Raw genomic sequence first — 23,008 nt, forward strand, 5'->3', positions numbered from 1 at the left:
AACTTAGCTAAAGACAGTAAAAAGAGGATCACGCATAGATGTTTCAGTATCGTTTGGTAGATTTCAACCAACCACTGGAGGATGTTTTCTGTCATCTATCAACGCGATATGTTCTTCTAGCATATACTCCTGTTTTAGTAATAGAAAATGGAATATTGATAGCCAAAGGTAAAGTCGCCGTCACCCGTAAACAGATGCACTCCATTAACGAACTCAGTTGATATAATCGCTTTAGCAAACACAAAACAGATTAAACAAAAAAAAATCGCCTTCGTTCAAGAGTTATCGGAGGGGAATGGACGTTCTAAGATTATACAATCTTAGGCCGATAAGCGTGATCCTTAATAAAGTAGCTACACGCGTACAGACAGCAGGAAAGCAGAAGCTATCACAAACGGCAACAGGTTTCCTCTACGAACTTGTCAAAATGACGGTGACACTTAAGGTAACAGACATTAAGCACATAAGATATCTGACAAGTAAGATAAAAGACTAGGGGAAAGGACTACCACATGCGATTTTGAGGTAAAACTTGGCATTTAGGAGTATGAGCACAATTACACACACACACTCACAGAGAGAGAGAGAGAATATCTGAGATCTAAAGAGGGGAGAAATCTAAATCGGGAAGGGAGTATCAGAAACTCAGTTACAACCGTCAGTTCCATAAGGCAGGAAGGAGAACTATTTACACACTATGCTTTTTATTTCTTCATTGTCACCAACAAGCTTCATCATGAGGATTGGTTTCAACAGTCTTATTTCTTTTCTTTTCTTTTTTTAACCAACAAAACTTTGACATGCCTTCAATTCCTGGAGTGGCAAACTCCAAAATGCAAGCATTTTGCTATTAGAACCATAAAAGAAAACGAAAAGTAGTCTGCTTGGTCGATAAAAGGGATATGTAAACCTCTTTGAAAGGCGTGTGAGAAGCAATTTCCCTCCCTCCCCCTTTCTTCTTCTTGCAAGTAAAATAGTCTTTCAAACTGTTACAACGTTTGTCCCTCTGCAATCTCTCTCTTTCAGCACACACATACACACACAAGCTTGCTAAATGGTTTTACCAAAATTGAGGTGCTTTGGTTTCATAGTTCCCCTGTTCAGTGCAACTGAATGGTCCAAAAAAGGGAAGCAATAGTACTTGTGGCAATTCCTAGTATTTTTTTTAAAAAAGTTCTTTTTACAGTTTCCACACTTTACAAAGAGTTTCTTTTTTTGGAATTTCTTTTTCAGTTGCCTACTAGCTACTACTATTCTGAAAGAACTTCAAGAAAAGAAAAGTCGAATTGGCAGTATTTCTCTCAAAGGGTAGTTAGAATTATATCAACCGTTTCTTTTCAGAATTGTGTTTTATAAAAAAAAGAAATCGGTTTACTTCTTTCTCTTTTTCAACAAATAATGGTAGGTTTCTTCTCAGTTGAGAATGTATTTCACTTGGTGGTTTCGATTCTAAACTCTCCCTTACTTTATTTAACGGCGCTGTATTATTGAAATAAAAGAAAAAAGTCTGAGTACATTTCAGTACCTACACCCCACACAACAGTTTGTAACTATCTTCTTTTAAAATTTTATTTGTTGCAAAATATAAGAACATAAAATAATTACATTGTATTGTCAAGCAAATTACACAGGTCTGCAACCAAAAGGCTGTTTGCATAAGTTTAGCTGACTTTTACGCTTTTGGGTGCACCAAAGTCGAAAATGATCCCCATTTCTTCCTGGGACGTCTAGTTTTTGCACAATCGAAATGTAACTTGATCAAACAGGTAGCTGGAAATCCAAATGCAAATGTATCACACGAAAATAAAAATGAACATGGAAGATTAAATGTATTTGTGCTCCCCGAAACATAAAAATATATGTATATTATTCCGGATGGGGATCACTGACACGTATGGTAATGTGTCATGAATGAGAGTACGATATTACAGAGAAAAACCAAAAACAATAAATCTGTTCGTAAAACGAATTTAGTAAGATTACATCTTAGATTTGTAAAACGTTGATAAGTAGTTCTGGCTACACTGTTTGTTGCTCAAATACTAAGAGTTCGCGGGTTTTTGTTAGCCCTGATATTAGAAAACTCATATCTGACAAAGACTTCATCAGTTCAATGACTCCAACTCAAAAAGAGGCTTGGGTTGCCTTTACTGGGATTATCAAAACTTTTTTGGGAAACCGAAAGGACCCACAGTACAAGGAAATGGTGGAAAAAATGTTGCACGCGTTCCGAAAACTTGGTTGCTCCATGAGATTAAAAGTCCATTTTCTCAACTCCTACCGTGACTACTTTCCTGACAACGTAGGAGCAGTGAGTAAAGAGCAGGGCGAGCGTTTCCATCAAGATATCAAAGAAATGGAATGACGGTATCAGGGGAACTGGAGTATTACGATGATAGCAGACTACTGCTGGATGTTGTTTAGGGATCTTCCGGAAGCAACCTACAAAAGGACAAGCTCCAAACGAAGTTTGACCTTTAAAAAAAAGACGATTTTACAAGCAATCTGATTGAGCGTGATATTACTTTTTTGTCTTTACGTGTGTGCGTGTTTCTGTACATTAATTTGTTGAGTTGAGTTGATTTTAACGTCCCGTTCAACAGCGAGGCTATATGAGACGTGGACCTACTGATTAACGTGGAATCCGAACCACATGAGCTCCCGCCGGGAATCGAACCCGGGTTTTACATTAATTTGTGCTACATTAATTGTTCTGTTAACGGTGTTTCTGTAAATCGCATATTTGTGTTCATATTTTTGTTCAACAATGACCACCCGTTTGTTCGAAACCCAGACGTCCCAGGACAAAACGGTTGCCATTCCTGGATTCAGCGCACTCCAAGACATACGAATCAGTTAACTAAACCGAAACAGCTTAGCATTGTTTTATTTTTGCAGACCTGTGTTGACAATATGCTAAGTGTCTTTAATCACTGACATTGTCGCTGTCGTAATGTTCCAATTCTTGTACTGTACACCAGGTCTTTCCTTATCTTCTAGCATTTATATATATATATATATATATATATATATATATATATATATATATATATATATATATATATATATATATATATATATATATATATATATATATATATATATATATATATAGATGTGACTTCGTTGAAGAGCCTTCAATGACGGAAATATAAGATAAATTTTAGTTTATTTTTTGTACCTTTCTTTTGATATTTTTTCTTGAACTGTATGGACTCTCTAACTGAAACGTATTGTCGATTGTCAGTAGCTTGAACATGTTAATTGGTGGGATGTTTAGTTCAATGTTATTTTATCACTACCAGGAGCGCACCCACGCGGGATCCACCGTGTCCAGACTTCCCTCAAAACTCACGTAACTCGACATACCTTTTTACACATTTTTCATAAAACTATACTTGTTTAGCAGAGAAATGATTGATATGTCCTAATGACGCGATTGACACTCATTTGTATTTTTTTCTTTTCATAAAAAAGGCAATCTATAGTCGTGCCACTGTATGAACGGTACTCCAATCATGTAGCGCCACCGTCTCAAGCAGAAGACCGTGACATACAGCGTTCTTGTCATTGGCGGCTGATGACTTCATGTCCTTGAAGGCACTAGGCTGTTGCAACGGCACGCGACTAAGCAAAAGGGGCACAGACGTAACTGAATGGGGAAGTTCAGGGAGTGTGTGTTAAACTGCAACGTAGCATTAACTCCACGTGGTTCCAGTTCATCGAGGGTAAACAAGTGAATTGGGCCAGGCTGGGAGTAACAGCGACAGGAGTATAGTTCTATCATATATATATATATATATATATATATATATATATATATATATATATATATATATATATATATATATATATATAATTTTTTTTTTTTTTTTTTTTTTGAAAAAATAGGTGGTAGTATTTAACATTTACTTATCGTGTTTTCGGGTGAAGAATAACCTCGGTTGAATGTTGTTATATAGAGGTAACGTATTGTAGTATTGACCCCTTCCAACAAAAATTTGTGTGTGCCCGTCAGATCACTACTATGATAATTCGCACACCAATGGCATCGGCAAAGCAATGAATCAATTTATGGTGATCAGTGACGTAGCATGGAATTTCGAAAAGGGCACACAAATGGTTATCAGAGAATCTGTGATTTAAGCAATATATTATTTTACAATTGATTGTAAAATGCAAGAAAAAATATACGTATCAAGTAATAATGCTTTCGTTTCATATGGAATATTACTGCTTTAAATAAACAAGTAAAAACTTATACCCTGGCCGGCAAACGATGATTTCTGACAGCTCAGCTCGCGAGGACGACTGAGGAGTGCGGTGTTGCCATGTACTTCTCGCGCAAGGCAAGAATCATCTGCTTCCTCGTTGAGGGTGGGAGAGGGTGAATGAAAGTTTGGCAATGTGCGGTGGTTACCATGGAGACGCGACAGGTTCTGAGCCTAAGGTTGGTTGACCTGCTGTCTTCTGCTTGCTCGCCGTGACCTTGTGCAAAGCTGTCAGAAATCATCGTTCACTGGCCAGGGTATAGTTGTATTAACTGTTCACCTTTCAAAAATAAACTCGAGTTATCCACTTGTAAACAAATGCTAACAAAATAGTACAAAACTTTAATATTGCAGAATAGCGCACAATAAGTTATCCTATTATTTTTAGTACTATAAAAATTGCCCCCTTTTCACATTTAGGAAACCACGCATTCCGTAGTTTGTAGAGTTAATATACAAAATTCAGTTCTGTATTTTCTGAATAATTAAATACATTGTATATGAACTAACCCTGTTTTACCATTTAGGAGTGAGTTTCGAAAAACTTGAACCAGGTTTACATTCATTTTTAATTACAAGTTTATAAACACTTCTATCTTGAACGATTAATTTTCTGAACAGAGTCGGAATATTGAATATTATAGAAAATTTCCCTCTTTCTTTTTAGGGACGGGATTTTCGAAAACACTGTAATACATAAAGTTATTTCTAATGGGAGTTTAATCTCGCTAACGTAAGAAATTCGTAAGAATACATCCTAAAGATATTTAGGCGGAACCACTGGGAAAACTCACTCAGTTTTGTCCAGTTTCATAAATATTTTGTTCAGTGCGAATTATTAAAGCGCATTTTTAAATGAAACTTTTTTCAAAATTGCGATGCCACTGTATCATCATCATACTAGCAATGGCCACCAAAATGTTTCAAATTGTGAAATGAAATCTTTGAGTTTTACGTCGGTTATGCCGGTTAGGCTAAAGGAGACGGTGATGATGAGTAATGAATGAAATGGTGGAATGAAGAAAGTGGGAGGAAACGGGAGAACCCCGAGAAAACCCACGCACACGGTGTTTGTCCACCACAAAGTTCACTTGGCGAACCCAGAACCCCAAGTACCAGAGGTGAACGCTCTACCACTGAGCCACCGCGGCCCCCTTTCAAATTGTGGAAAAGTTCGATTATAGCCTGGCAAAAAATGGTCTCTCTACTGTGTATGGTTGCTGAGTTAGAGATTTTAACCTTTAGATGCATTTCAGGAGTCAAATTGACCCCTTAGGTATTCTTTTTTTGTATCGTAAGTGTATGATTTTAAAAAAAAATCATAATGGTTCTGACATCTTGTAGTAGGCTCTTCTCTATTATTTTGTATTTATTTAATAATTTTATTTAAAATAGCGGTGTAGAAATGTAGTTATTACATGTACACGTATTTTCATTTAGGGGTTAATTTGGCCCTATCTTCAATTTTGTTCTTTTTTTTTTTTTTTTGGTGGAATTTTGTACAAGGTTTCATATTTAAGTTATGATAGTTACTACACAGTCTTTTGTAAGCGCAAGAAGAAAAAGAGGAAGAAATGTAAGAGAAAAGGCCTAATGATTCTCTAATTGCTGGTAGATTTTTATTACGTCAGATAACTCACGTCTAAGGACTGCGTTTAGTCTGATAAGTTGTTGTGTGGTCAAAACAGGCTGGTGGAAGATGAGTTTTGTCACAAACGATGAAATTTTGCAGGTACTTATTTTAGAGGAACAGGAATAACATTGTACGCGGATATGGGAGTGACGAGTTTAAAACCCTTGTACACAAAAGATGAAGAGTTCACCCATTGCATAAGTTTTGCAATGTAGACATATATCAAAGTTCGCAAAAATAGCAATTTGTTATAAAAAAAAATTGATAATAAAGTTGAGCCCTTATACCTAAATGGGAAATCGTTAGGAAAGTATTGATTATGTCCTAGCAGTAGGTTTCTAACAAGAACTACAAAACAATACTTCGAAAAAACAAGAAAAGAAGTCAAGGGGTCAAAATGACCCCTAAATGTAATAACGTAGAAAAAAATCTCAAATGAATCTACAGGTTAACTTATTCATCACTATCTAATACTTAGATTAGGTGAGTGAAACAGTGACGTCATACCGAAACTTGTCAAAGGATACCAAAGAAGGTATTTCATTTCATAATAGAAAGCAAAGAAAAACTTCATGCCACATGTTATGGTTTAGTGAATTTCACAATTGCTTTCTTCTGGATTATAAGCCTAAGACGGACTAATGTTTACAGTGTTGTTGGAGGGCTTATACTCGAACTGCGTCATATTTATACAACGCATTATTAAAAAAATATATATTAATACAGCAGAGCGTATTTTAAATATGATGTTTAAATATTTGGATAGGTTTAGTCTTACAACCTTAATCAGGGTGTCTATCGGTCATGAAAGTCAAGAAATTTAGCTTTTGGTTCACGATTTTTTTTTTAATCTGTACAAAAATAAGCACAGACTGGAAAATTTTGTTCTATAAAATGTCAAAATTCACCACCAAAAATGTCTTTATGGTGGGCTTTAGACGCTACTGAATCGCAAGCAAAGTATTCTATCGCATGCATGAAAATTCGGTCTAATTTGCACCCGAATTCGCTCTTGAGAATGTTAGGAAATTTTATGGTTTGGTAAAGAAAAGGTCACGAAATTTCATTTTGGAATTTTAGTAGACACCCTGTTAATGGACCTTTTTTCCCCTGATAATCATTTGAAATTAGTGACTTCCGCTACTTAGTATTTTGTTCAAACGTCAAATTACCACTTAAAATAAGATAGCGTCAATTTCCGATCAAGTAAACGTTTGCTAAACATCAGTAAGTCTCACGATAGGAATTTAGAATTTGAAGCTTTGCAGGACTTTGAAGGACTGGATTTTCATGATCGAACTCGTAATCTGACTGGAAAACACTTACGCTTTGGTGCTTGACCTCTGGTACAAAAGAATTCATTCTCCCGCCGTATTGAACAAATTATTTCATTAGTGAACAGAATTCATCTTACTCTACTATATCAAATATATTTATACATTTGCGATAGTCGAGGAACCGCAAGTAAATTGATGACAGTCCCTTTCTTCTAAAGAAATGATCGCAGAGTAGTTTTGATTTGTATAATAAATACATCAACCACTTACTTATGCCGTTTAAGCAGTAATCACTGCATTTATCAGTTGGGGATAAATAGACAGAGAGAATGGTGGAAAAATCCCCTTTCCCCTGTTTCTACTTTTTTTCTCATCGAGAAACAGCCTTTAGAGAATAACTCCCCCTTCTTCATCTCTCTCTATCACATCCACAAAAGCAGGAAGTAAGTGTCAGTAGATTTCATTCCGCTACCCTGCATCATCATCCCCTTCCTCTTTACGAGGAAAAGTGATTTGATACGAAAAGGGATGCGTTTGCACAAGATGGTTCAAGGGCAGTTGAGGGAAAAGACATATATATCCCCAAGGGTATAAATTTGTCGCTGAAGATCTTCAACACCCATTTATCTCGGCTGAGTAAAGAGAAAAAGATGAGGGGGAAAACTATTACCCCCTTTCTCTTCTGAAGTCACTTGTTGAAAGAACGTTGATAAGTGTTAGGGAAAAGCCCTTGCGGTGATTGTCGGTGTAATCCAAGCATATCTATTTATTCCAATTAATGCTCAAATCTGCCACTAAAGCTCTAACTAGTATAACACACGATAACTACAACAGAATTATCAGTAAAATGGTTTAGCGGAGTACGCGTATCTTCAGAACTCTTTGGTCACCATAATAGAGGGCTACAGTATGTAATCCAACGGATTTCATTTTATTTTATTCTTTTTAAGAACTCACCAGGGTATACAATGATGGTTGATACATGAAAATAAACAGGGACACGTTAGGGAGTGAACTACGGACAGAATTCTATAAAAATCTGAATTTCCTACGATTTTGCACGGTGTCGGCGTTTCTCGCTGGGAGCTACAGATCATTTTATGCCTTACGCATACATCGCAAATAATATATTTATGTTGATATTCTGAGCGTCCTATTCATAGTTTGCCGGGATAGGAGCAAATCTCATTTTTCGTTTTATATATATATCTATATATATAAAAGAGAACGCACAAATCCTTTGTTACCTCATCACGCTAATACGGCTGAACCAATTTCTTTTATTTTTGGGGGGTTATTAGGATTTGGACCCTAGATGGTTTTTATCATATCACTTTAATTTTTAATTACCAGTGTCTTGAGATAATTGACCATTCAAGTGTCCATAACGTACAAATCCTTTGTTAGTTATTCATCATAGGTAAAAATAAACGTATTTATATGCAACCCGCATGACCGTGTCACTCGGCGGGTTAACATAAATGACAGGCGATATAATGTTAACATTTAGTGCAATCTACTATGGTTTTTATCATATCACTTGAAAGCGAAAACTTCCGGGGTGACCGCAGCGAAGCGGGGCGGGTTAACATAAATGACAGGCGATATAATGTTAACATTTAATGCAATCTTCTATGGTTTTTATCATATCACTTGAAAGCGAAAAAGTAAAAATTATCTAAGTAACAAAGTTTATTGCGTTCCGGGGTGACCGCAGCGAAGCGGGGTGAACGCTGCTAGTATATATATATATATATATATATATATATATATATATATATATATATATATATATATATATATACTAGCAGCGTTCACCCCGCTTCGCTGGGGTCACCCCGGAACGCAATAAACTTTGTTACTTAGATAATTTTTACTTTTTCGCTTTCAAGTGATATGATAAAAACCATAGAAGATTGGAGTAAATGTTAACATTATATCGCCTGTCATTTATGTTAACTCGCCGAGTGACACGGTCATGTGGGTTGCATATAAATACGGTTAGATTTAGCTATGATGAGCTAACAAAGGATTTGTACGTTATGGACACTTGAATGGTCAATTATCTCAAGACACTGGTAATTGAAAATTAAAGTGATATGATAAAAACCATCTAGGGTCCAAATCTTAATAACCCCCCAAAAATGAAAGAAATTGGTTCAGCCGTATTAGCGTGATGAGCTAACAAAGGATTTGTACGTTCTCTTTTATATATATATATATATATATATATATATATATATATATATATATATATATATATATATATATATAAACTCGTTCCCTTCCCCTGAACCGGTTGTTCAATAAATGTGTATGTGTAAACTAGTTCTCAATTTTCGTTCTGTTCTGCGTACTTTTGCTTCCTGTTTTGTGCGTTTAGGTGTGACGTGGAGTAACAGGGTTACTTCTGTTCTGAGGAAGAACGGTCTGTCTGTGACTGTTAATCGCAGCCACAGGAATAAATCCTCTCCCCACAACGGAACCAATCCTAGCAGTCTCGGGTATAACACAAATAAGCCTTTGGGTCATTTATTAATTTAAATATTCTCTTTCTCTCCCTCCTTTTTTTAAGGCTAAGGTTAATAAACAAGGTTTAAGGTTTTTTAAAGATTAATAAAGAAGGTTAAATCTAATCTAATATTATAGTTACCATTTTTTTCTTTCAAGCAAAATTGAAATGTGAAGGCAAAAGAAGTGAAAATCTGAAATTTAAATCAATTACCAGTTCATTTTAACAACTTATAAAATTCATATTTCAACAAGAATTTGTCCGTGATTCAGAACGGATTGCAGACGAACTGTATCAAGCTACTTTCCCAATAGTTAAATATTTTCTGCTGTTTGAAAATTTCCTTTTGTTCATATATATATATATATATATATATATATATATATATATATATATATATATATATATATATATATATATATATATATATATATATATATATATATATATAATACGTAGTTTATTACAGTTTCCAAAACGTTAATAAATACTAAAGTTTAAATTAAAGCTGTTTCAAATGTGTAATGGTGGCCTTTGACGACGACGACGACAAAAAAAAAAAAAAAAAAAAAAAAAAAAAAAAAAAAAAAAAAAAGTAGCTTGGCATGAAATGGCGTACTTCATGAATTACCTTCCCACTGACTGATTTGAAAGCAATATATATATATATATATATATATAATATGTGTGTGTGTGTATGTATATATAGTTGTTAACGAGAAGTTGATAGTGTTAAATTGAAAATTTAAAATGTCCTGCTCTTGCGAATGTTAGGTAGAACTTATACAACTTCACTTTTTTTTTTTTTTTTTTGGTCAAATGGTACACTACTTACCCAATATAACAGAAAATTTCAGACACTAACTTATTGCATTAACTAATTTCATACTTTACAAATTTTATTTCATACTTTAATTTCATTACTCTACAAGTCGTCTTCTCTCCGACATTCATACCTAACCTTAAAGCCAAAGTCTTTTTAAAACAATTTTCTTTTTCACTTTTTTTTTTCAAATGTCAATCTTATATCTTAATATGTGTTATCAGTCTCTACTGAATCCCTCCGTAGTTTTTTTTTTTTTTTTTTTACAACTACCATAGGTTCCGAAGGTGTTAGCAATACTCTGCTTCAACCAATTACGTAATTATTTTACAATTTCAGATAGTTTTTCCACGAAATTAAATTATATCGATACATAGGTAAAATAGGGATTGAGTTGCCAACATTTGACACTAACTCTGTGAAATCTGTATCCTCCCCCGCCTCCCCCCAAACTTTGTCAAAATCAATCATTATTTTGGAAAGGTTTGTTGAGTACTCATAATTATCCATCAGAGTCAATGATACACAACGATTCATTCCTGTTTATCAGCAATTTATATTATTATCTTAAAGTAACCAAAACAAGCGAAGATTAATAGTTAATATCAAGAATTTTTGTCTCTTATCATTCAGCTTCCATGTGAATTAACAAATTAATATAAATACAATAATTATCATGACATTTGACCCGAACACGGTTTTTCTATTACTCAGAGAAAAGCGAGATGAAACTGAAAGTGCAGAAGCTTGATTTTCAAATATATTAGGGGTGGGAGACAACAAACACATTTGAATAGTTTCCAAATGTGACCCGATTAGTTACTCAAATGTGCCCTACTATACAGCGTTAGATTTATTTATTTATTTATGGTAAGAATTAGATAGAGCAATGACTACGTAAGCAATAATGTTTAAATGAACTTACCTTAGACTACTTAATGTAGACGTAATTCCTTATTACTTTGCCACAAAAATTTTACGAACTCAGCTGAAAAGCAACCACATTTACTAGGTGACGATAGGCAAGGGAATAAATAAGACTGCTGAGTATGGAAGAAGTTTCGACTGCTAAACGAAGACTACGAGAAATTTCCTCTCCCTTGCGCAATAAGAGCGATGTTCAAATGTGCCCCGCCCTCCCCTATTTTCATTTCCTGAAAAACTCCACATTTTAATACGTGAACGTAGAACTTCATAATAAAATAGGTAGCAAACAGAAATAACTTTGTTAAAGAAATTCTAAGAACAAATATGTTATTTGGATTTTCATTGAATAATTGATAGAACAAGATTCATTAAACAGGATAGAAAGTAAATAGGGGAAAATTTAGAATAAGGAAGATTAGGCATAACAGAAATAGACTAAAAAGGGTGACAGGGCTGTAGGCGAAACAGGAAGACACCGATACATATAACTAAATTTTTTACGTCACTTTCCTCCCCTTTCCCAAAGCAATAACACAGGGCTGCAAATTGAAAAAAAGTTCATGTTGTTTTTTGATTAATAGGTGAACTTAATTCTTTGTTCCTAGCTGAGTACGAATAATGAATTCGTTTTTTCGTCACGTAAGGTTTTCTTAAAAATCAATATCAAAATTTGGGCCTTCTTCCGTATTCAATACTGCTTTATTATACCTTATTTCTTATCTTCTATCAGACTAAAGAGCTTATTATACTAAATAACTGAACATGTTTTGTTTAATGTGGATGCAGACAGACAAAGAAAAGAATATAAAATTCTCTACACATACAGATTACTACATATATACATATAATATGGAAATATATACGTTGTAAAATGGAAATCAACACAGTCATATAACATACTTATTTTTCACATCTTTTTAGCACGCTTTCTCTTATAAGCTTTCCTAATTTTCTTGCGATTGCCTAAGTTTCTCTGTGCAATGTGCAACAGTAGTGAGCCATCATGCTAACACTTCAAAGTGCCTGATACATTTTCTCCATATCCCTCATGTCTTGGTGGAGCCGCTCCTCTTGTTCCTTACTTAATTCTTCGAGATTTGGTGGAAAGTAATCAAGATGAGAATGCAAAAAATACAACTTGAAATTCATGTTGCAACCCAGTTCTTAAAATTTAACTAACATATTCTCAACAACTTCTCTGTAATCATCACTTTTGTGGTTCCCCAGGAAGTTCACCACCACGCTTTTAAATGATATCCAAGCATCCCTTTCAGCATTACTCACAATTGTCTCGAAATTTTTATCCTTCATTAACTTCCTAATGTCTGGGCCAACAAAAACACCTTCTTTAACTTTGGCACATGAAAGTGAAGAAAATTTGTTGCATATGAACTTGAAACATTTGCCTCCCTCGTCGAGTGCCTTAACAAACTGTTTCATCAATCTTAATTTTATGTGAAGGGGAGGAAGTATAACTTTCTCAGGACTGACTAAATTTCGTTGAATGATGTTTTTTGATCCCGCGTTCAGTGTTTTTCGTAATGGCCACTGTTTCCTTCCCCAATGGTCATTTCGTGCCCTATTATCCCACTCGCAGATGTAACATGGTATTTTTGTATACCCATCTTGTTGCCCAAGTACAATGCTCAAAATCTTCAAATCTCCACACACCACCCAACCATTTACCTCGTATTTAATTTTATTAAGAATAAATTACACGTTGTCATATGTTTCTTTCAGTGACACAGAATGAGCAATAGGAACTGAGGGCAACTTATTTTCATTATATAACAAAACAAATTTTAAACTTGTTTCATTCGAATCAATGAATAAGAAAGCCAATCACACAAAGGCAAGGGAAATTTAACTTGATCAACAAACCTGACACATCACAACAAAACATGACAGAAACTTCTTTTGAGAAATACTGCACATTTTTTCCCGATATATGTACCAGGAAAATGTTCCACAGGCCAGCAAGTTATTTTCAATAAGTCTAGAACCAAGAAATTCAGCAGATTCTTTAAACAGATTTGTCTCTAACTAAATCATTGAACTGGCGTTGAGTGAGTGGTATAAGGTCACGAGATCCACTAGGGGGGTTGTAAACATCTTCTATTTCACTATTTTCCACTGAATCACTGTATGAACTAGGATCACTTACAAACTGAAGTCTTGATGGAGGTGTCGGAACAGGCAAGTCTAGGTCGTGCAGCACAGGTCTCATTGCAGAGGGAATATTGGGATACAGTATATTTGTCTTCTTTCGAGTATATTGTCCTACAATTTCACAGGAACAGAAGTAGCAATCTTCGCTGTGGTTTTTGGGTTCTCTCCATACCATTGGTACTGCGAATGGCATAGATGACCTCTTTCCAGTACTCCAATTACGTAACGATTCCACACAAAATCAACAGAGATTGTGTGGAGTCCACGATTATCTTGTTCTCCAAGTTCCATACGGAAGTATGCGAAATATGCCCTTCTTACAAAATCTGTAATTTTCTGTCTCTGTATGGAACAAATTCACCACAGATGTAACAAAATAAATCTGGTCTATTCCTACAACCACGAGATGCCATGGCAACACAGTATTCAACGAACTACAAAAGAGAACTAGGCGACGATATTAACATTTCATACTATTAAAGTACATCGAAGATTTGCGATAATTAAATATGAAATTTATTTGAAATGAGATAACAAGGTTTGATATAGAAATATTTTAAATATTCATGCAGGCAAATTTTTAATTAATTTAATTAAATTAAATTTCCTTTCATTTAAAACATATTCATTTTTATTACCGCCTAGATAATTTCAGCACGTACTTGTGACATCTAGCGTCAATCAGTTGAATTACGCTTAAACATGCATACCGTAATCAACATATATAAATCGTGAATTGTGAGAAATTCTTACGTGATATGAGAAAGCTAGTGCCAGTTTCGGTTTCAGCATGTTCAAATACTTATAAAACACCCAAAATTATAAAAACAACAGAACCTATGCGGCCCTGTGTAATTATTCGTTAATGTTTGTATCCTCGAATACTCTACTCCTCTCGTTCATGATGTTCTAAAATGTCTTGATTTTCAGATTGTGGAGAGATATGCTAAAATAGGCCCGAAAAATAAAAGTTTTAGGTTTCCACCTTCATCTTAGTAATGCGTTTAATAATATCCTAACTATATCTATAAAACTACATGAACTGACATAAATTAAAGAGGTATTTCTGGTTGATGTGGAAAGTTGAAATTTGGCATGATTGTAGCTTTCCGGGACTAACCGACAGAAAAAAATGTCAAAAGTGAATATTTTTTATTTTTATAGGATCTAAAAAGGGGATGAATAATTTCCCGTGTTATTTATATGGGTCTTTTTTTTTTTTTTTTTTTTTTTTTACCTACAATCTCATGTTTTAGGTACTTGAAATTGGAATAAAAACTTGAAATTCGGTATGCTTATAAGTTTTCGTTAGCATTACCTACCTAAGTAAATCACTAAAAGTAAAAAGTTTCAACTTTAGAGTGGTTTTATGGTGAACTGAAAAATATTTCCCATGTTATTTATATGGGACGTCTTCTATACCCCAAAATGTTTAGACACTTCCTTCAGGATTAGAATGATGAAATTTGGCATAATTGTAGCCTTTCGGGACTAACCGACAGGAAAATTGCCAAAAATGAATATTTTTAAGGTGTCTAGAGGGGAGTGAAGAAATTCTCATGTTATTTAAATAGGCGTTTTCTTGGGACACAAAATTTAAGTACCGTAGTTGAAATAGGAAAATAAACTTCGGCAGAATTGTGCGTTTAAGAGGTGCGAGGTCGTAGGCCGAGCAAAGGTGGGGTGTGGCGGCGAAGCCAGCACCTGGGCAAATTCAGGAAGTATGAACAGCAAGTTAACGAAATTCACTGCTGACGCAAAGGCCGATACGAAGAGATGCGAGGCTGCAGGTCGAGCAAACGTGGGGATCTAGGGGCGAAGTCCCCAGCTTGCCAAAGGCTAGTCCTAACTATATATAAAACTACATGAACTGACATAAAATAAAGAGGTACTTCCGGTTGACGTGAAAAGTTGAAATTCGGCATGATTGTAGCTTTTTGTGAACTAACCCACAGGAAAATTGCCAAAAGTGAATATTTTTAATTTTTAGGGTGTCTAAAAGGGGAACGAAGAACTTCCCTATGTTATTTAAATGGGTCTTTGGACTCATGTTTTAGGTACTTTAAATTGGAACAGAAACCAGTACGTTTGTACGTTTTCGTTAGCGTTACCTATGTAAATACCAAAAAATAAAAATTTCTAACTTTAGAGTAGTTTTATAGGGAACTGAAGAATCTTCCCCATGTGATTTATATGGGACAACTTCAACATCCCAAAATGTTTAAGCACTTCCTGTAGGGCTACAATGATGAAATTTGGCATGATTGTAGCCTTCTGGGAGCAGCTCACAGGAAAATTGCCGAAACTGAATATTTCAAGTGTTTAGGGGGTCTAAAGGGGAAATGAAAAAAATCTCCATGTTATTTAAATGGGCGTTTTGTTGAGATACAAAATCTTATCTTTTAGGCAGTTGAAATATGAAAAACTTTGGTAGAAGTGTGGAGTTAAAAGGTGCGAGGCTGTAGGCCGAGTAAACGCAGAGGACTGGGGGCGAAGCCCCCAGCTAGCCAAAAACTATTTTTATTTATAAAATATGAGATTGCGTGTAATGTTAATTTCTACTAGTAGCGTGCAGACAATTTGTAGTTTTTAAAATAATATTACGACGATTTAATTGCAACTTAAAAATTACATTTTTTTTTCAGTTTAATTACAATTCAGAACAAAATAATGTATAGTTTACAACAGGCTGAAGGAAAGTAAGAATAAATGTCTCATTTCTTAATATTAAATGAAACTTTAAAAAAAATACTAAAAAGTGTCAGTTGAATGTGGTTATTGAAATGTACATTTTTAAAGATTTAAAATCTAAAGATTTCATTGTTCCTAAAATTTTGTTTTAACTTTGTCGTTACAGGTTGTGACATCTATGGATGCAATGAAATACTCAATGGAAGCTGACAAATACCGATCAGCCTACATGCCTCCTTCAACATTGGCGTCTTCCTTGAGCGCTCATGCGGCCATGTCAATGTACTCACCAGACCCGTCCGCTGCCTCAAAATATATGGACTCATCGCCCAAGAGCTACCTGGACCCCACGATGGGTAGGGGCTATTTGGACTCAACTTCAGCAATCACCAAGGCATATTTTGAGTCATCAGCAGCGGCCAAAATGTACATGGAATCCAGCGGAGCAAGTTCCGGCAGTAAACCTTACAGCAGCAGTAGTACAAGTACTGGTGGAGCGTCAGGTTCATCGGAGCAGACACAGCGTAGTTACGTTGATGTTGGTAAAGTGTATTCTGAATCTTCGACCACAAGGACACCGACGGAGTCTCCTGACATCAAACAAGAACGCCCTGAAGCAGGACCATCATCAGCGTCGTCAGCATCATCTACGTCCTCTGGTGGAATAGCTAGTGCATCGGCTGCTGCAGCAGGTGCCCCAGCAGGATTAGCCAGCTATTATCCAGGCGGTGCAGGTCCCGGAAGTGGCCTTCAACAAGCAGGCCCCGTACCAGGTCTTATTCCGATGGCACAAATGTCCCAATACAGTGGACATTATCAAACTGGCAGTTCAGAGTTTCGGAGACCATTGACTGTTATTTTCTGACCCGATCATACGTAATAGGATAAACAAACTGTATTATTTGCGTCAGAAGTTAACAAATAAATAAGCGCATATGGAGAAATCGCAGGAAATAATGTTGTTATAAATGTTGCCATCTGTTTTAAACTGACTTTTTATTGGTTGTATAGTTAAGAATAAAGATGTACAAACTTTGGATGAAAGGGTAATATTAGTAATAGTAAACATTGTATACTAGGTACCAAATGGATGGGAAAAACTATTATATATAGTGTATATATATAGACACTTCAAATTGTGAAGGATGAAAAGGTATATCTACGTAATTGTGTGTCCATACGTCTGTTATAAAAATACATTGAACAAGAATTTTAAACATTTTATAAGTGTTAAAAAACTTATAATTATTTCCTTTTTAACTCTTAGATTATTTTGAGTGAGTAAACCTCTGCGTTACCTATTATTATCTATTACTGATATATTTTTGACTTGAAACCGCAGTTTCTTAAAGCGTACATAACAAATGAAGTTATTCATTAGATGATAATACATTTTTAAATGTTTAACTGAAAATTAGTCAAATAAAAGCAGTTTTTCCGGTTTTAAACTAGCATAACTTTTAACATTCTACTAGAATGCACCCAGATAGGGGAGACAATTTTATTTATTTATTAAAGTACGTAAATTTTCAATATCTATACGTCATATTCACAAAACTTAACTTTTCGAACAAATACTGCGGGTTGATAATATTTTCAGTAATTAAAAGAACCTAAGTATTTCAGGTCTCTTTTTTTTTTTTTATTATTAAAGGAAAAGGTATTACTGTATAATTGTGCTACGTACTAAAGCGATTTCCTTTTCTCGGACGACACTATTGTTTAGTTGAGAAATATGTTAATTATACCTGACGCATCCTATACTTTATTGATATCCGATCTCAAATTACGGTATAAACACTTGAATGTGATAGCATAATCGTAATTGCATTTGATGCGATTACGATTAAATGCGATACGATACGATTAAATGCGTGAATGTGCATTTACAATCGTACGTAATATATTATGAGGTTATTTATCTTTAGACCAATAATAATAAAAAAAAAAAAAATACCAGTAAATATATGGTGGAAATGTATTGTATTTTGTGTGTTGAAGATATGGTATTTTATGAATTTAGTGGCGGAAGTTTTCTTTTTTATCGTTGAAAAGATATAGAAACTTATAAAATGATACCCAAATATGACATTTGTTTAGCAGATTGCTATTCAAAAACAAAAATACGAAAATATGTTCGATTTTAAGTTGTATACGAGATATTTCACCCTTAGCCTAACAGGCATAATCGTGGGACGTTAAACTGTGTATTATATTTTAGTTTCCTTGGTAAGAAAATGGAAGAAACACTTGCAAAATGGTGAGGAACTAAGTTTCCTGTTGGTTTAAAATTCTTGTTCATTGCAGAAACAATAATACTATAATAGACTTAAGTTCTCGCGATCTTAGTAAAAACTTCAATTTTCCCCTCATCTAGTGATCAAGCTTTCATATTCGTTCCGAAATTAATTTATGCTGTAATCAAACTAGAAACATTCTAAGTTAAAACTGTTCTTGTGAGGAGCGTGATTGGCATAGTATCAAATAGAACAATGACATTCTAGCCCGCCCCAACTCTTACATTGAGAATATATTTCAATAATTTTCTCTAATACCTAACAAACCTTCGAATATACCTCTCTGAGTCTTGAAAATGATCACTATTAATAACTAGTAAAGCTTGGTGGGGAATTCGCTAGAATTTGATTAACTTGTTGAGTTTGAGAAATTACAGATACACAATACCTATCATATTGATTGGAAGAATTAGTTGAAATGCAAGATCATGATACTGGACTGGATAATATAAAGGAATTATTTTTGTGCATATGTAGTTATTTATTTGTAAACAAGAAAGAAAGGGAAAGAAAGGAAATACACCTTTTGTATTTCCGCCCTACGCTTTTCTTTACTAATATTTTATGATCGACACCAGTCAATTAAATCAGACTGAGATCGCGAATAAAATGCACCATTGTAAGTGGAAATATTACAGGCAGTGATGGTTTCAGACGATTTCTCCCGGAAGGAAATTTTAGTACGCAGGAGTACTGCAAAATACTAGTAACCCTTATTGAGCACAATCGGAGATTTACCGCGGGAGATTTCGTAGCTTCAGGAAAGAAATTTACTCCCGGGCCACCCCCTGAAATCGTCACTGATTACAAGTAATGACAGCGCTGCAGGTAAAGACTCGTAAGTCAATGTATGGATTGTAAAAATCTCTTCAGATCTTTCCCAGACTACCTGTGATTCCCGATTAACCAATAGGAAATAAAGACCAGCGTAGTTCATAGTTTGTGGCAGAAGCCACTTTGCTGTGTCGCAAAATTAGTTTCAGGTGTCCTCATTCACACTGCATCTTCATTGGATGATTCAGCTATTGATAAGGGGGAAATCAGCTGCCATTACTTCCCATGAAACGTCCATCCACTTTGAAATATACCATACTTTGGTGCCATCTAAAGTAAAATTGTGGATTAAAAAAAAAAAATCTTACCGAAATATGAACTACACAAGAGTTTTAAGATGTGAAAGCTTTGTTCCCAAGAAAGGCTATCCATACATGGTTTTAAGGAAAACGAACTACTTCCAAACATTCCCAATCGCTTACTATACAGTACTATTGTGTTTATCAACAAGAATACTATTAGGGTCTATTGTGTAAATGATTGTCATGGGGTTAAGCTAGAAGTTTATACTGTGAGTATGTAAGAATGTAATGTAATTTTTAATGTAAATAGTGTTTTTAGTGTTTTAGTCTATAAATTATTCTGTCAATCCTTTGAACTTCTTGTTTATATATATATAAATATCTATACATACGTATATACATATTACGCCATGTTTTGTGTGTGTTTTTCAAGAGCGGAAAACAATACATTTTTTGTTGTGTTCTTTACTCAGAAGTGATAAATCAAGAGACTCTCGTATTAGATTCGGAGCGCCTTCAGTTACATCTATTGATCATAGGAAACAAGAGAGACTGCTTTATTGTATAAAAAATAAATTTTTCCTGTTTGTTTGTACATTTTTTTTTCAATTATCGTCCAGATAACTTGGTCCTCTATTATTAAATCTTTTTCTTCTTAAGTATAGAAGAAAAGAAAAGTGATATGTTTATTTTTTTTTTAAAGAAAGGCATGATGTCGAAAGAATTGCTGTTAAAACATGTGGTATTGGTAAACCGTACAATTATTATTAAAACTAAACGAGGAAGTCGAACTTTTTTTCGCATAAACAAATGCATAATAAAATATTTAAAAAAAACTGATTTAATAAAGCTATGCAGAAATATGATAGAAATTAGTTTTTATTTTTTTAAATTCAGGTAATCCTTTGCAGATTAATGAAATTAGTAACCATCCAGGTGAGGTCTTTTTTTTTTTTTTTTCTATCCCTCGGTGATGCCAACCTGGAAAGTTACAAAATCCCATCCCTCGAGTCAAAAAGTCCCATTTTGCTTTTGAACTTCCCACGGTATACCAATTACGAGATAATAATAATAAATGTGCAATCGAACTATACAATTCCATAAATATAAAATAGCTTGTGACTAATTATTCCTTAATCGAAAATAATTATCGTTTGTTGTTGGAAATGCATTATGTCTATCATACCTTCGAGCCATCACTTCATGCTGACTTTAACGATAGTAGAAAAACTTCATTTTCCACATGTTTCGTGTTCAAAATTTTGTAAGTTGATTGTTTCTAGTTTGATATTTTACTTTCTTTAATTTTTGTTTGTTTGATATTTTCATTTATTCATTCCTTTGTTCATTATTTTATTTTACAGGAGCATAATTTTTGTTCCTTGGCTGTTGATTTTTTACTATCACACTCTCCACAAAACACTTCATCAGTAGCATGAAGTTCTGAGATAAAGTCTGGTCAAAGTTTGAGAATTAACACTAATGTCACGCTCTTTGATCACTGATATTTATTTTTCGCTCCTATAGAATTTTATTCACGTGGATTTCATATATATGAACAATTCCATATATATGCCAGTTTCGACGAAAATTTCCTTATCTCCTTCCGAAAAAAAGAAGTGTCAAAAAATCCCATAAGACAGGTTGGCATTGCTGTCTCCTGGTGTATTTTCATAATAGTATGCAGAACTATCAAGAATTTTAATATCCTCATCTGGGGGGGGGGGGATTGATCTATTCATTCATTTATATATATAAAATATGCTTTGGTTTAAATGTACACCCATGTCCAAAATTATTGTCGCATGTCTATAAATATGTTGTTGTAGGAATATAATTTGGTAACGATTTCTCCCGGTATTTCTTATAATGTTAGTATGTGTATAATCGGAAAGGACATGTAAGTGACATATTTCATGTCAAAAGAGCAGTAAATAAGAACAATAAAACGAAAATAAAACTTTCTTGTCCATTTAGCAACATTTTGTTGTACTCATTCTAATTTTCGTATTTATAACTCTTTTCCTATGAAATTTACCACAAATATACATTTCCCGATTATATACATAGTATCAGTATTAAACGTATCCTGCAAAATCATTATAAAATTATATTCTTACAAGAAGGCAGTTATAGATATGCGACAATTATTTTGGACATGAGTGTACATTTTCCAGATTAGTATCCTTCAGTTGCCAATGTCAGCCTTTAGTACTGTATTTGCGCTTATTTATACGAAACTAGAAGAGCGTAAGTTTTTTAAAAAAATCACTGGCTGTTGCTTTAAAGCTTTACGTGATACTTGTACAACATAATTCACTTCTTAGTTCTAAAAGATGTTTTTATTATATAAATCATTACACGAACAAACAAGGTCCAAAATATCGCACAATAAATGTAGAATTATACTAAGCTTAATGTTCGCAACACCTGAAAACTAAAATTACTGATACATCCTCACAGATTGAGTTCTCAATTCGGACCTACAGTTGCACAACATTTGAAACAACCCATGTAAATACACTAAAAAGACTAATAGATATTCAGCGGAAAAGAAAATAAAAATCAGTATTTAAAATTTATTTTATATCTTGAAATATGAGAGCCTGACAAATAGTTAGATATCGGGAATGAACATTCCCTTGTAAATATTACTTTGAACTTGAGAAAATTGGTCAGTTTTTTATTTATTTATTTATTTATTTATTTTTTAATCAATTACAGCTAGTATGAAGATGAGGAGGCTAGCTGAAGATAGTAGTGCATGGAAGTTTCTCAATTGCGACAAGGAACCTGCTAGCGATGATGGAAAATCTATGATGATTATTAATAAAATTCCGTAAAAGTAAATAAAGTTCTATAAAATTCCACAGAAGTTCGGAGTGTTTTACACGGTTGATACGGAGAAAGAGCTCCATTCTAGTTTATTTAAAATGTATTCAACAGAAAATAACCCAATGTTGTTGACGATTCTCTCATTTTTGCTGTTTGTAGTCTAATTTTAGAAGCTACTTTAGAATTTTGCATACATAACTTCTTCCCACAGTACGACGAATTATTGTTAAGAATTATGTTTGACGGTGTGAAATGTATTTGCTGGCCTCAATTGCTGATATTGTACATAATCTATTTCAGTAGAAGTTTTGCTTAACAAAGAACTTACTTATTTCCTGCGTACTGTAGTATTCCTCTCCCTTACTGCAGCTTTGTTTTCCCTTCAGCGTGGACGTGAACAGCTTTCAGAGTATCAAATTTAACACTTTGATCTTCGGTTGCAGCAAGCTATCTGATGAATTTACTCATCCAGCCAGTATTTATGGAACATACTCGTA

General features: G+C 34.2%; 1 protein-coding gene across 1 annotated transcript in view; it reads left to right on the forward strand.

Moving 5' to 3' along the window:
* Positions 1-20,548, forward strand: part of LOC145693243 (uncharacterized) — a 172,121-nt gene extending 151,573 nt beyond the window's left edge. The window contains exon 5 of the mRNA XM_081769050.1: positions 16,470-20,548. Within this exon, the coding sequence (XP_081625176.1) occupies positions 16,470-17,168 (699 nt within the window). The 3' untranslated portion in view covers positions 17,169-20,548. The remainder of the gene's footprint in view (positions 1-16,469) is intronic.
* The last annotated feature ends 2,460 nt before the right edge of the window (positions 20,549-23,008 follow it).

Source organism: Thermobia domestica, chromosome 8 (assembly GCF_964235325.1).
Source record: "Thermobia domestica chromosome 8, izTheDome1.hap1.1, whole genome shotgun sequence".
In the NCBI taxonomy this organism is placed as follows: Eukaryota; Metazoa; Arthropoda; class Insecta; order Zygentoma; family Lepismatidae; genus Thermobia; species Thermobia domestica.